The 16,270-nt window shown below is 49.3% G+C and overlaps 1 protein-coding gene across 1 annotated transcript; it reads right to left on the reverse strand.

Moving 5' to 3' along the window:
- Positions 1-7,095: 7,095 nt before the first annotated feature.
- On the reverse strand, positions 7,096-15,282 carry LOC119102719 (glutamate receptor ionotropic, delta-2-like). Its single transcript, XM_037226177.1, has 5 exons — positions 15,264-15,282; positions 13,550-13,758; positions 13,085-13,450; positions 11,012-11,476; positions 7,096-7,773 (listed from the first exon to the last, which is right to left on the reverse strand). The coding sequence occupies exons 1-5, from the start codon at positions 15,280-15,282 to the stop codon at positions 7,096-7,098; spliced, it is 1,737 nt and encodes a 578-aa protein (XP_037082072.1).
- Between the last annotated feature and the right edge of the window lie 988 nt (positions 15,283-16,270).

Consider the following 16,270-nt stretch of genomic DNA (forward strand, 5'->3'; position numbering starts at 1 on the left):
AGCAGGAAAAAAGGCAGAGCCTGCCTCCGAAATGCACTTAAAACAGTTTCTCTTCAGATTTGATGCACCTTCTTTTCACAGTTGGGAACAGGAGTGTTGCTTCTCGAAATTAGTTAGAGGGCTGAACCATAAAAGTTATGATTAATGAAAAGTAATGCTTAAAAATGATGAATAAAAATAAGAAACCACGTCCATGGTTAGGAGGCACAATTCCCTCCCCCTCAGTGAATAGGAGACTGCATGCCTTTAGACTGGATATGTTAAGTATGCCTTTATCTGATAGTTGTATTACTTTAGTCTCAACCATCATTCAGTGTTCGATGGCCAGCAAATGATAATGAAGTGCAAATGAACTGGCGAAACAAAAACGTTTGATGGTCATGCCACATTGTTTTGAATTTTTTAGTCTTCGTGGTGTATTGCATTTAGGGTTACATTGCAACGGTCTCTGAAAGATTTGGCTCCAGATGGCTATTCAGACGGTCCCAATTTTCGTCGGTGACAGAAAAGGCACTTTGCTCACTTCTGCTCAGTAGCTTAATCCGCAGCGTGCTTGGTCGATCATCGAAAGGCTGTGCTTTCGAAGACGCAGTGTTTTAGAACTTTGCTACCTGTTGGCCGCGGAACATGCTACATTGTTTTCCATCAGGCCACACATGCTTTCAGTGTAAGGTAGTGCACAACTCCTTGAGAGTTTTTTGCAAAAAGCAACAGCCACTAGAATGTTAATAAATCCACCATTATGGCACCGGCTCCAGGCTGCCAAACATTCAGTGCAACCTAGAAAGCTAGCCTGCATTGCATAGCTAGCAGTTTTTTAGTTTAACACTGCAGTCGTTTGAACTAGACCTCCTTCTACCCGGTGTCTATTAGCCTGGTCTCAGTCGGCCGCCATGCTCACGCCACGCTTCGGCGTTACTGCGGCTCTTCCTGGCGCTCGCGTGATGAGTGGCGCAGCGTTCACCCGCCGTGTCGGATTTCGTGGTCGGCCTGATGCCGTGGTAAAGCCACCGGCGTCCGCAGGCTGGCGGCCGCGAGCGTAGCACCGACGCACGAGTCGCTGCCGAATCTGCGCCATGCGGGACGTGATGCTGCCCCCCGTTGCCTTCGCCAGAAACACGGCCCTCACAGAGAGATGAAGAGTGGAAGACATTTGCAATGCTCAGCTGTGTTGGAAGCACGAACAAGCACCCGGCCAAGACAAGGACTTGTTGACCAGTTTCTATTAAAGGGAATGTTTCACATTTGAGGATATTGAAGCCGGCATCAGATATGACGAAATCAGCTTGCCTATAACTACTTGTATATCTTTAAGTGGAAAAGTCTACCCTAGGCAACGCAATTTCTCTGTTAAGTAAATGTTTTTTCATACGTCATTGTTTGATTACGTCATAGTCCATGTGCAACACTGATTGAGACCCAATGGGCGGTCGTTATGTTTGAAAATCGTGCTCACGAACGATAGATATAAACTACTTGGCACGCGTGTTTTCTTGGCCATGATCGCCGCATGGTGTATAGAATGGCGGGACTTGGATGACGCTACTATAACGCCATAGATGCCTGGATGACGTTTAAATAGTCTCCTCGAAATAGCCCGCGCGTCTTCACAAGCGTCTAGCTCAGAAACTGGAGTGTTTAGGTCTTACGAAGGGCAGGGCTGTGAACTGGACCGGACGACCTTCAAGATGGCCATTTCAGCTCAAAGAGCCCATACAAATGTAGAACACTCCCTTTAAATGAAATGGAGATATATTTTTCAGTGCACAAGACCAGCTACTTACACGACAACAATATTGTTGTGTAACTATTACAAAGACTATTACACAAAATAATAACGATCACGACATTGACAGAAATGACGCATCGCATAGCACAAATCCACGTTACAACTGACTGACATCGTCGTGATGCCTTCTCGTTTAACGCACATATTAATCACCTGGCAATGCTATGATATACGTGCTTTTTTTAGTTATCAATGCCATGCCATTCTTTTAGCCAACATATCCATTAAACCCATGATAATGTAATACCACCATCGTTCCGGCCGTCATGGATTCACCCTAACATTCATTATATAGACTTTGTCATGCATTAAGTAGAAAACGGAGTGCTTTGAGACGAAAACTGTAACCACAGGTCTTCTGTCGCTATATTGTCTGCATTTCTTGTCGATTAAAAAAACACTCAGCATCCTTAATAATAGTGGAATGGTTTGCCAACTAGCTCAGTTTTTAAATTGACATCTGGAATGAGCAAATAACAACATATATTATTTTGATATTTCGACATTGACGCTCAATCCGGCCTTTTGTTATCAGTGACCACTACGAGTCAGAATATCTCGGTAAATGCATGAACGCCTGGAGGGAATGTCCAGATCGCCATAAGCGCTTTGTTGTGAAAACCTCCACCAGACGCGTAATTCGCAACAGTTGTACATGGGAGATCCTAAACGGCGAACGGAAATGATAACAAAAACTACTGGTGAGTGTTGAATATAGCAAATGATGTGGAGATAGTGAGGTTTGTGACACTCCGTGGAACTTGCTTCAACAGAGTCCGCAAAAGTACGGAACAAACAACACCAAGGTATACCACAGAAACCAAATTCCAACTGCATATGAAGTCGACGAAGAAACGTCCATGAATTCATGGAGTCAACGTCAATAGCCTTAACGACAGAATCCAACTATGGCATACTACAACATCAAAAAAGTGTCCAACATGACCATGAAAAACAGTGCAAATGGTGACAAACGATGAAAACATGCCAGTGTGATGTATGGATGCCAACACATGGCCGCGCACTGTACGCTGCGTGACGTCAAATACATTAGCATGCCAACGATATCCCTATCTAGGCCTTTGCATTCGCTAGATCATGCGTCTAATAGCCACTTTGAAATCAGTATGACGACTCTCGGAAATAACATCGTGATTTATCCAACGAAGGTCAGTGGTTAATGCGAGGATTTCAAAAGGCTAAGAAAATATTAATAAGGGCTTATCAAGTCTTGACATATAGCCAGCTATGCTTAACAGAAAACATTTTCCGTAGCATGGGTGCCGATAGCGCAGTGTTAAGCTGCGTGTCTGGGGAAGCCAGAAGTTGAGTTCGATTCCTCGCAGTGCCCGCCTTTTCTACCACGGTTACGGGCAGGCTACGTTATAAAACCTCAGCAGCTCAGTGCTTCGTAAAGTGCCAATGATGCACAGAGATTGTAAGAGAAACATATTTCTTAGGATTCTTGTTTTAAGAGTGCAAGCTGTCCCCTTCGTTTTTTAATGTTTTTTTAAAATTGTTTTTGAAGAAGCTCATTTAAGTTTCATGGCTTTCCCTGAACATCTTTACACGCATTCTACTTAATTTAATGTGTGTGGCTCGCGCAGGGACGGCCGCAGGGTCCGGTTTTGGAAGGGACTTCCAATGAAATTTGGCGATAATGCTAAGATGGCGATCCGCACAGCATTATGTGCGCCGCCTTGTGTTTACAGAAGTAACCACTGTTTCCGGTGAATAAAACAGTTGCACCATGTGTCTTTATTGCAATATGCCAAAAGAAGCATGGCAGTGGCGACTTCTGGGCTCGAAAAAGGGTGAGTTTCCGTACTGCGCGAAGAGCATTGCAGGTTGCCAATGCGGTTATATAAGGGATGCTTCTCGACATCTATGTGCAAAGCTTTGCATTTTCTGCCAAACCTTGCACGACCGACTGACATATACTATGGCAAAAGTGTGTCCAGCGCACGGGGTCGTGGTGTCTAATCTAGGTCAGCACTACGGTGCTTTCAGTGGATAGTGGAGGAGTATACACACACGTGTGAAACAGGAGGAAGGAAAACAACATCTTTTGAAACAGACTCCTCCAAGGAAGGAAGAAATGGGACTATGTCGCTAGTAACATGAAACACTAAAACGGTGTGTTGTATGCTATTTGCTTCCTCTGTGCGGCAAACGTCATTTTAAGAAGTAACGACATGTCACAGGTGAATCCAAGAACGACGAAAGATGGGTGAAGGGGTTATTGCAGCACACGTGACTGTGGTCGCCAACGGCTGTCGGTCAGCAGACGGGGGAGGGGGGGGGGGGGGATCTCAAAAGGCCATGCTCTAATTACTTGTCCCTACTCCTCCTTATTCTGAAAACTGGATTCGATACATATTCATACCATATACGTACATACGATACATATATGGTACATATTCGCGGACGATAAATACACGCTGCAGTGATTCAGAGGGATATCAGCATTTGGGCTGCCAGCTAATACCACTAAATAAGTCCCCGTTTCCTTTGCTCTGACACCATCTATGACTGCCTTTTGCGTTCATGCATTATTGCATGATGCGATAGTAACGCGTCATGGTATTCCCCCCCCCCCTTTCCAATGAACTCGATCAAAAATCGGGTGGGGACTTCTTGGTGTTCTCCCTTTTCTGTCTCCTGGATACCTCTATAAATCTTGAACCTTAAAATACGTTCCTGACAATTTTTTCAACATCAATAGCCATTAGTTCGCGTTAGTTGCGTCGAAATCGGTTAATAATCGCGCCAACAGTGTCAGGTTTAACCTATCCTACTCTCTATTTGGAGCCTGTCCACCCTATCAAAACTATTCTGGAGTTTTTTGATAAGTGTAGATCATGTCGGCCGAAATGAAACGTTGATTATTTTTTGATAATCGGTCAAGTAGTTCTTGAGATCTCGATGGAGTTAAATGAGTCCGTATAACGTATATTGGGTTAATATAAAGTCCCATGGTGTGTATTGTATATGCCTTAAATAAGAGGGCTAACATCAAATTCATAAGCTGGAAAGGCGATGGAGTTACTGGCATGAGTATAAATGCCTTTAAGGTAATGCTCGTTTTGCCCATAATGAAAGGTGTAACAACAGATGCTGCAAGATTTTGTAAGATTATAAGTTTTTTCATATTTTAGAAATTAAAAAATCGTCAGGTGAGGAAAACCAACAAGTCATACTGAATGTAAGCGCCAGTAAGTTACAAGTATTGTTTTTCAAGTTACGTCCAGCCCAGCATGGCTATGTTTCATGACGGGTTCTAACATGTCACAGGTGTTCCCCGTGTCAGTGACGGTGGGACCCTTGTGGAGATGCTGAGGGAGAGTGAGGGAGCAAACATCACGTTAACGTTGCCATGTCTTGACGAACCGCCTCATGCCTTATGCAAGCACACCTGGGAGTTCGGAGAGGGGCCAGGTCAAGCCGTCCGTCGCCCGACACACCGGCGGCAATGCGTACATTGCGAGCTGCGCCTTAGATCGGGGACAGCCGACTCCCTCGGGAGCGCTGAGAAGGGGGGGGGGGGCTGATGGCCGGGTACCGAGGCGAGCCGTAGAGACGTGGGGAGGGTGAGCGCGGTGCTTTTACTGATAATACAACGTCACCAAGCAAGTGTCTTTGACCACGGCTACATCTGCACTTCGAAATTTGCTTGAAATGACGCCACGAGCAATCGAAAGCCGAGGATTCCAACACCACGCCTGGAAGCGGAGGCCTTGAATTACCAGCGTGTGATCACCGTCCAATGGTGTCACACGTGTGACTGAGGCATGATAGTATTAAAAGACGTGAGATTCTTTCAAAGGGTTTTGTTTCGCGCTTTCATAGAATTCCTGTATATACCCCTTTCTTAAATGTCTGTGATATAGAACAACAAAAATAGGATCCTTATATTCCATTCATCACACAGTGCTCCAATTGCGCCCATGAAATCCTGTACGAGCCTCGAAAGATTACTCCCTCGGACTATTTGCGTTCCAGGAAGGACATTGCTTTTGTCATCGCCTATTGACAGGATAGCAGTACGAAACGTCCACCTTGTTCCTCGGTATATTTTTCTCATTATTCTAGCGATGTCTGTGTGTTTGATTGGGACTTCTGAGACATGTCTGACATCATTTTTTACCCATAGATCGGCAGCCACGGGACTATTAGGACCGAGGGCTCCGTAGTGCCTTGAAAGACGCTCGTATGGCATCGAAGGATATGAGAAGGATTGGTCGAATTGGCAACCTGGAGGACAATTTTGACTGCACCTCCCCGAAATATTACATGCAAACTTTAACAGCGCCGAAGTTAAGTTTTTACGCCTAAAGGTCAGGCGGACTGAGTAGCACAGCCGTCCGATCATACATAGCATAGCCCAACCCATCCGATATTTACACGTGAGCTACCTCCTAGAGTAGGGCGCGTCGCCAGAAAGGCGGCTGCTTAATGCCTGCGATCGACCGATGGCACCGGTAATTGCCGGTGATTGCCTGCCCACGGGAGTGACTTCATACCGGTGCGTAGGGCAGGCAGCAGCGGCGAGGCTCATGTATTGACCAGCGTTTTAGTGTTTGGTCTGCGGGGATTAACGACTGAGTGCGTGACTGGGTAGCACGGTCGACCACACTTGAGTGGTGTTATTATCTGTAGGGGCTGCACGGTGGAAAACGACGACCTAAAGCGTTATTCCGCAGGCGTTAATGTGTTATCACATTACGCCACCATGTTATTAAGTGGTGTTGTGTGCAAGGCTCGTAGACAACACGGTGCCCGAATTGGCAGCCAAAACACTTGGCACACCATTTACCTACGAAATAGGTCACAAGTAGTGGCCAAGGCGCTTTGGTAAACAAATGGGCGTTCATCCTTTGTGACGTGGAGAACACACCACAGACGAACACCCATTCACTGCACAGTTCGGTTCCGACCGTAGCTTCCAATATGACTGCTGGTCTCAAGTCGCAGACCAGAGACCCCAAAGTAGGTTTATGTGCAGCCGGGCTTTTATGTAGTTGCAGTTACCATATGGTTTTTAAATGCCGTGTGTTACACGCACATATGCTGTGCACATATCATTAACTACGACAACGCCCAGGTAATGCGCCCACATTCAACACTTCTTAAAACTCTATTTGGAGAACGACCAGCCTCTCATTCTTGGTTTTCTCTAGCGGTTACCGACGCCTATGGCTGTCGCTCATCTGGTCAGCTCGGACTGAATCCTTGCGGATCTGGTCGCAGTGCCAACTTGACCCAGGTCAATATACTGCCGCCCTGATGCAGGTCAATGGGTTCAGCTATATGTGACATGTTCTCCTGCAGCCCAAGCAGCACTCGGTCACCAGAACCAACAGAGCGGCGCCCATGCCGGCCAGCCAGACGTAGAAGGCGCCCACCAGCCGGTGGAGGTCCAGCGGAGCGACGCCGTGGCTCAGGGGTGCCGAGCGCGTGCAGCGGTTGGCAGCCACCTGGCCGAAGATGCGCTGGATGACGCCCTGGTAGCGCAGGCGCCGGATAGCCCTGTCGAACAGCTCGCTGTACTGGCTGTGGTGCGGGAACATGAGGCTGTAGAAGTCGCGGCGCAGCGCCTGCCGCGCGATCCGGATCGGGCAGAGCGCCGCCGACGGCTGCCCAGTGCGCGCCAGGTGATTGTCGGCCCTCATCAGCAGTGCGCGCTGGCTCTGGAAGAGCGAGCGCCCGCCGCGCACCAGGGCCGCCACGAACTCGGGAGTTTCGGTGGTGCGGAAGTGAGCGTGTACGCAGCCATCGCACGCCTGCATCTTGCGCCAGATGCGGCCGCGCGCCCCGCTGGTGGCGTTCTCGAAGATGTAGTAGTGGCTCTGGCCGAAGGTGACGTGGGGCTCGATAGGCGACGCCGCCAGCTCCTCCAGCGTCTCGATGGCCGCCGAGTAGCGGCCGATCGAGAGGAACGCTGTCAGGTTGCCCGCGTAGATCGACATCAGCGTTACCGTGCTCTGGAATGGAGCGCATCTGTGTGATCTCGTGTGTCTTGATAAATATTGCCACTTCATACAATTGTCATAGGCCGTTGTCACTGCAATCAAGCGGCAACTGCGTTTACTGACAGGGTGTCGCAGCATTGCCCCTGAGTAATGTTGTCACGTAGCAGTAGCCCGACACTAGGAACACACAACAGGAACACATGCTGTTGCAGAGATCAATCCACCTTTCCGCATCACTTCTAGCTTTCACGATGGGATGAAATCTTACGGTTTTACGGAAGGATTGATAGGAGAAATTAGCGCCATAATGGATTAGTTGTTCGGACTGTCGTTCTCTTATAGCGTGTTCTTTACACGATGTTTAGGAGAGCTTGTTCTCTGACCGTCGTCAGGCAACATTACTCAATAACTTACCAAATCAGAGCTGACGACGGCCGGAGAGGTACCTGGGAGAAACGCTAGGGGACCAAAAGGCGAGAACGATAGTCGGAACAATTATTCCATTCGTGAGATGAGAGCTATATTTTATGCTTGGCCTCACTGCCCTGTACCGTTGACAGCAATTTCCGCCTCAACCTACTGAGAACAAAACCAATTCATTAAATGAGTTTGTAAAATTCGGTCCATTCCATCCCGGCTGTCCAGAATGTAATCCACCCGCCAAGCTAGAAGTTTCAAGGCTTTTTAACCCAATCTAGTCTGGTCAAGCTTAGCAAAAAAAAAAAGAGAGAAGAAAAATCCGTCCCGATCCGTCCTCAAGCCTCTGATTCTGTTATAAACAAACATACCTGTGGCATCCAAGGGTAATCAATTCCTTCTGTAATAACAAATTTCACTTATGAATTCTGACTGGCTCAAAAAAGTTATCAATGGTCTAGCTAAAAAAAAAATTATGACTACTTGCAAGAACCAAATATCACACATTGATGAGCTTCATTGTTAACCCAGCCTGTTGCTTACTCCATTTGCAGGGGAGTACACCTTAGTGTATACATAGGACACAAGCTAGACACCGTGAGTGCTATATTTCTCGTTATGATCCTGAATTGCCAGGTACAGTATGGGTTTATTGGAAATGGAAATTTGGATTATTGGATCAATTTGGCTCCCCCTCCCCTACAGGTTTTTACAGAATAATTTCCAATCGGCGCGGAGTAGCTGCGCCAAACATTGCATAGCTGTAAATATTTGAATAGTGAACCTATTGATACTCAAAATTAGCTATGTCTTGATAGCTCGCTGACCTGTAGCATCAGTCAGACCATGGCTGTCAACGAAGGAAAATCGCAGGTAATCGTTTAATATTATGCGATAGCGGGGTGTTGGCGAGCCCATACATCTCTGAGATAGTTTCCCAAGCGACAAAACGACTGAATGTAGGATTACAACGAATTTCATTGACCTTGGTTCGGATATGAACAACAGACCGGGGCCAAAACCAGCCTGTTGTTTCGCCCTAAAGCTTTCTGTGCGGGATAGTTTCTGGTGTTCATTTCCATGATGTATCCATTTTGAACTGCACCCAATACATATCAATCTTTAAAGTGCTATCTACAGATATGTGTTAGTAGCATTGAAATCGGTTGATACACGTGACACCTGTCTCGGGTCACAAGTAAAAAGGCATAACACTTCGGTTGCTCCTCCCCAAGTTTTTCCTTATCAGGAAGTGGTGGAAATTTCTGTCGAAGGGATGTAGATCTTGTCGAGAAGAATCAAATGCAATGTTATGTCTCTTTGTTTATGCAATTGACATAGCAGCTCCTGAAATCTGCGGGTGTTGTGACGAACAGATCGGTCCCTCCCGCTCATAATTAGGTCAATGTCCTGTAGCTCTCGTGATTGGAGGGGGCGGAATAGATCGTTCGCTCCAGCACAGAGATCTGAGAGGAATGGGACGTAATATGCCGGTCCCTCCAGCTCCAAGTGAAGCTAAAGTCCCCGTAGCTCTCGAGATCTGAGAGCATTAGGACGGCTTGGACGGGCCTCTCCAGCCCGAAAGAAGGGTAGCGTCTTGTAGCTCTCAAGATTTGAGGGCACTAGGGCGGGAAAGATCGGTCGTCCCAGCCGGGAATGGGATTAATCCTCACAGGCTTGACAATTTTATTGGGCGATGGTCTTGACTTTGACGTTCTGACGCTACCAACCAAGCTCATAGGGACTGGAACTACACTGAGGTCAAAGCCTGTCATCGTTTGTACCAAATAGATCAGCATGGAGGCCTAAAAATAGATATATAGTCCATGTTGACGGTGTAATAGTCTGTATTTGGTGGGCAGCAATCCAGTCTCATAAAGCTCTTACTAAAACCAAACACATTAACATGAAAGCTTCAAAAGCTAGTTATATGGCCTACGTCGACAGTGCAATAGTCTGTAATTTCTTTGGTTACAATCTAGTCTCGATAAAACTTTTATAACCGGCCATCGAATATAGGCACCTGCTTTAGTCAGCCTATCCACTTCCGCTGTTCGCGAATAGTTAGATGCCGTTGAACATTCATTCCATCACAGCTGCTACAATGAAAAGCGCAGGTACGTCCACAACGTTTTCGTAAGGAGAGTTCCGACTTCTAAATGTCCTAACCGGAAACCTCACGAGCTGGGGAACAGAGAGGATGAACTACGAATCCATATGGTTCTTCCCGCGTCTCGGGGCCTTCCGATGGCACGGTGCCTTAAAGCTCCGAAGCGAGCTGATTTGTATCAGGTGAGGTGTTGCCATGCGGACGTCGACATCGCCGTTTGCCAGGCTCCAAATGAGGGACTGAGAAACAAAGGGCTGTGGGCTGACGGGCGCGGCAATGGGTCAGTCTCCTATCACGTGACCCTTTCCGCTTCTCTGTAAAATTGGATACCTCTAATGACACTTGTCTATACATGCTATATGGAAAGACAAGCTCGCCCACGGCGTATATCACCATTGTGACAGATAATACCATTTACTACTCACGTAGCCTCACACTTTTTCGCCGCCTTATTAGGCATCTGTCTTTGGCTATCCTAGGTTTGGGGTAATACCTGTTTTCTAATTAAAGCAACATACGAAATAGGTTCAGTAACTCCCCAGATGTCAGGGTGGAGGTAGGGTAAATCCGTGCGGAATGGGGCAACGTGAAGGTCACCCGGAACAGGCCTGACACGCCTCCCTGGTCGACCAGCCACAGCACGACAGCGGCGGCCACGCACCATGTAGACGAACATCATGAGCACCACGCACCAAGTAGATGAACATCATGAGCACCACGCACCATGTAGATGAACATCATGAGCAGCCTGGTGGCCGGCTGCGCGCTGGTCACGTCGTCGCCCTGTCCGAGGAACATGCGGAGCGACTGCTGTACGTAGGCTGTGACGGAGGGCACGCGCTGCCGGTCGGCGCGGGCGGCGCGGGCAGAGCGACCGACCGAGCGGCACCCGGGCGGGCGACTGCGTCCCGCGCCGCCCGCCAACTCGGCTACCCGCAGAATAGCCGCGTACAGCAGCACGTACAGCGCCGAAAGCCCCCACACCTCCGGCGTGAAAACGCCGAACACGAGGAAGTCCGAGTGCCAGTGGTCCGGTTGGGCGGTGCCGATGGAGGTGGTGTCGCTCCAGAACCACTCGCCCATGTAGACGGCTGAGCTCCGTTTGACGTCGACGGTGCAGGTGCCGGCGCCGAGGTCGCCGCGGCCGGTGATCAGCCAGGAGGGCCGGCCGTTCAGCGAGCCGTCCAGCTGTCAACAGACGAGCTACCATGATGGAACACAGATAGTGCGGCTGAGAAGTATCGAGCGAATGAGACGACAGAGCGTCGTTAACACTGAGCGTCGTTATGTTGGCACACCGAGGAGTACTGAAAAAGTGTACAGAGCGCCGAGGGGGTACGGACGGAGCCGATCGGGAGGATCGAACGAGGGGATGTCGCTCTGTCGGTAGGAGAGGGAGTTTGAGGGTGTACAGAGCAAATGACAATGCGGGGACAGCACGTCCGGTCGCTAAGGGAGCATCGCCCTGCTGGTGCACCAGCCATCAGCTCGGGAAAATATTCAGAGCTCGTGCACACATTCAAGAACTAGCACTTGCATGGCAATTTTCGAGCCTCCTGAGCCTCAGTCTAGCTCCGAGCCCTCGGGGCCTGAGTCCTAGTCTAAGCTCGCGTCTGTGCCCTTAAGCCTGAACTTTAACTCCAGTTGTCCGTTGCAGGATCGCACGCGACAGTGTCATTAGATTCTCGAAGGAAAAGCTTGCCAATGATAAAAATCACAGCAGATGTGTCTCAGACACCCCAACCCATCAGTCCTGCCCACCCACCAGCCTCCGCAAACCTGACCGCCTCGGCGGGATCTGGGCTGTGGGAAGACTCTGAGCTCTGAGAACACTGCTTTTGGCTTCCTTGCTTGTCGCCCGCTGGGCGCTGAACTACAGTTTCTGGCCCCCTCTGTCGCCGCCGGGCCTCGGGTTCGGGCCGGCGTCCCCTGGGCCTGCCCTGAAGGGATAGGCCTCGTGGGCTTGCGCAGCCGGGCTCCAGCTTCGAGCCTGGGGATCGACCAGTCGCCTCAGCAGAACCGTAAGTCTTTCCTATCGGATCTCGTGCCCGGACCCACCGGACACAAGCAGTGCCTGCTCCCTGACGTCTCCTCTCCGGCCTTTTGCGATGGTCATCCTCTGGACGCCCGGCCTAAACAGCGGCTGCCTCTGCCTCCATCGGGCTGCAAGCATGGCCAGCTCCGCCTGGGGCAGAGTCCAGGCGGAGACCCTGCGGTCTTGCATCGTTAGGTCACCACCTCGCGCTACAAAAACAGTCAGCCCCTGTCCTTCTCTGGGCCGCCACAACCCTGGCAGGTAGTTGAGACTGCAGTGGCATTCACACGTTCACTGTCTTGACCAACCGCTGGGAGGCTGTCTCTGACGGGGTCTCTTCCTCGCGGCAGCCGCTCCCCGCTTGCTCAGTCGGCGCCGTCTCCTGGCAAGGCTGCCCTGGCGTCTCTTTGACGGTGGCTTCGGCTACGACTCTACCAGAGCCTCCACCGTCTCCCAGTCCGGGCTCAGTTCGCACTGCCACCCAGAGTGATCGGTGTCTCGGTTTGCTGGGCCGATGTTGACACCCAGATGGCCCGAGCCGTGACCTCTTTCCCGCTTTTAACCCATTTTAACGACAAATACCACTCCTGGGCTTCTTGCCACCCTCTCTTACACACAACTCAAGGGGAGTGTTCCACATTTCAAGACTCCTAATCCTACTCCAGGAAGGTTAATCCAAACTTGTCATCTATGTCGCGAATCAAAACTCGGAAGCCATGGGCATGTCGCCTTGTTTTTAGTATCTGTTAGTCATCGCTCACCTGTAATCTGCCACAGCCAGATTTCCTTATCAGCCGCGGCTTGAAATTTAGATTGTCGGCGAGCATGTTCAGAGTCTGTCCAAGGTAGCCACATAGCTGCGTCCGGTTGTCGGGGGCGATGTAGGCTGCTATGACGGGGGAGGTGCAGTGGCCAACCAGCTTCTTCCTCAGGGGAGCCAGGACGCGCAGGGTGCGGCCGCCCAGCTGCCTGAGCTTCCAGTCGGGCGGTGGCGTCCCTGGCGTCCAGGGCACCAGCCGCACGCCGCCCCGGCCTGGTGAGGTGGCCGCCAGGCGTGCGCACGAGTCGTTGGCGCAGCTAACGAGCATCGCCCGCTCGTTTTCGCGCAGCACCGCCTCGAGCGCCGGCTGCAGCAGGCGCGTTCTGCCGCGCACGGCCAGCAGCCAGCTGAGCAGACGTGAGCGGGCGCCCGGCTGCTGGCCCAGCCGTCGGTACGTGGCCGTCACATGGCCCAGCGAGCCGGCCAGCAGCACAGTGAGCCGGGTGGCGGGCGGGAAGCGGGGTGGGCTGGTCAGCACGGGCACGTCCTGCTGCCAGAAGGCGCCCCGGAGGCGGCGCTGTAGGTCGTCAGGGGCGACCTCGGACAGAGAGACGACGCGGGGCAGGTCGGCCGCCGACAGCGTCTCCGTGGTCAGGGCCACCAGGCGACCGTCGTCTGAGAAACATAGACTGATGGTTCATACGCAACACACATTAAGCTTAATTTTAGAAAAGCAAAAGGCACTGTCTTTTCAGAGATTTAGAAGAATGGAAAAATGAATGGATTTTTGAGAAAACGTAGGACCCGCAGCTTCTACTAAATGGTATAGGGACGATGGGCAAAGTGGCTATTAGGGCAAAGCTGAAAATCGCGACTGTGATAAAACACGAGGCCGGCGATAATACCAGCCAATAGGTTTCAAAACTCTAAAACGAACATGTTGAACATGTTAGAACATGTTGGCTGTAAACCGCAAGGCTTGAAGCCAGTTGCAAAAGGTAGAGATGGAGGAAAGAAGATATTCGATGGGGTTTCCGGACAGAAAGCCAATTTGAAAAAGTCGCATGAAAAGAGCTCAATGGAAACGAAACAAGTCGAGCGAAAAGAGTGGACAGGGATACAACTCGGACGAAAGGGGTTGACAGGGATAAAAGTCGAATGGGAAAGGTAGAATAGGAAAAAATTCGAAGAGTAGAGAGTAAAAAGAGATAAGAGTTGACAAGTATAAGGGTAGGAAAAGGGTAAAGCTGACAGGTATAAAAGTCCAAAGGGCAGGAGTAGAAGGGCAACGTTTCAAAGGGAATCAGAGTAGACAGCAATTAAAGCCGGATCGGAAAAAATCAAAGGACAAAAAGCCGGCAGGGTTAAGACTGGGTAATACAAGATAGCTATTGATAGCGACAACATTCGAATCGAAAAAGTCAAAATGGTTAAAAGAATACATGACAGAAATTGGAGGACACTTAAGCAAAGTGAGCCAAAACATCAGTGGGAACTATGGACAAGGCCCTAGTGTTTTAAAAGAATGCTGAGAACCAGGAAACCAGTGTCTGGTGGGAGAGAAAAGCCGATGAGTACCGGAAACCAGTTTGTAGTATTTGCTAAGAAAACATTTGGAGCCAGAAAGCAATGTTTGTTTGTGGACAAACCTGTGAGAGCCAGGAAATCGGGAGCTATACTTACAAAACTAGTAATAGGATCCAGGGGCGAGTATCGTGAAATAAAACGCAGATGCCAAGGTTTCAAGATCTGGAAAAGCAAGAACCAGGAATCAGGAAGGGGAGCCAGGCACGTGTCCGTCTAGGACCAGATTTTTTTTTTAATCGCGACGGACGTCACCGCTGTACACCACCTCCTGCTGTGGCCCACGTGCCGCTCGCGAGCGTCCAGAAAACATAAGTTGTTAACTGTCTTTGTGAGGATTATTGTGCATACAGATAAGATAGCAGTGTTAGCCTTATTCTCCGCAGAATACCCAGGAGAATGGAAGGAAAGATATATTGATATTTCGGTTGTATGCTTTTATTGAAAACAGCATAAGTAATATGCTTCGATAAATGCATGGGGCCGAAATATCAACGTATCTATATGCCCATTCTTCCGCTTTTTCTACGAGGAACAAGGCTATTGAAACTGTCCCAGAAACTAGCTAGAGAGGGAATTTTTATGGGCATGGATACAGGCTAAAAAGGCATCCATAGTAGCTCATCTAGCTAATAGGTTTAAGGTGCATTCCGCATGGTTTGGTAGTGAAGGTCTGAACAGTGTGTTACTGATGGGAACTTTGCCGGGTGTTCCGTAGGCGAGCTGAAATAAGAGGACCCACGAATACGGGGTAGCGAAATCAATTACATCCACGGGCGCATCCGAGTCCAATAGGCCCCTTCCATGACAAGCGTGAAATGATTAACCCGCGCCCGTCCGAGGGTCTGAGACAACCGCACTCGGCCGGGGAAGTTAACTTCCCTCTGACATCTCTAACTTCAAGACGCCGTATGAAAAAAAGAGATATATCGCTTTGAATGTTTCGTCAAAGCTGGAAGAACGCACTTAAAATATTTGACCGTGGGTGGAATTTGAGGTCACCAGAGGTCACGAAACGTACAAAATGGTCGATGCATGCAGTTAAAGCCTATGTTAACATGGCAATACGGATATTGAGGGTACAGAAATAAGCGTTAAGACTGTGGAGAATTCATTACGACCATTTGTGCTCCCCATATGGATCAGGTCAGATCAGGTCATTGTTTTAAATTGGTTTGCCAGTGGTCTACAAGAATGATACTTTTCTTCACAATGTGCTGCCGGCTAAGTTTATTTCACTAGGTACAACTGTGGGAAAAATTACTCCCGGCACAAAAATACCAAAAATTGCCACGGAAATTATGCCTCACATCAAGATGAGACAGTTTTGAAAGGCAAGTGTGGGACTGAGCAGTGAAAACTTTGCGGTCTTTCCAAAAATATGTTTGTCCCCCCCCCCGATTTGGCAGTTTTTCATAAACTAGGGAGCTGGAGGCCTCAAATAAACAGGGACTAGGTGCAAAACCTGATTAAAATACCTATTTAAGACAAAAAGGCAAAGACTTAAAGACAGTCGGCCAACAAAGAGTCACAAGGGCCCATCGAAGCTGGTCTACCTCAGGTTCTGTACACATCCTCGAAGCTTGTCACCTGGCCTGCATAG

The sequence above is a fragment of the Pollicipes pollicipes genome, unplaced genomic scaffold (genome assembly GCF_011947565.3).
Source record: "Pollicipes pollicipes isolate AB1234 unplaced genomic scaffold, Ppol_2.1 Scaffold_5724;HRSCAF=6776_pilon_pilon_pilon, whole genome shotgun sequence".
Lineage (NCBI taxonomy): Eukaryota > Metazoa > Arthropoda > Thecostraca > Pollicipedomorpha > Pollicipedidae > Pollicipes > Pollicipes pollicipes.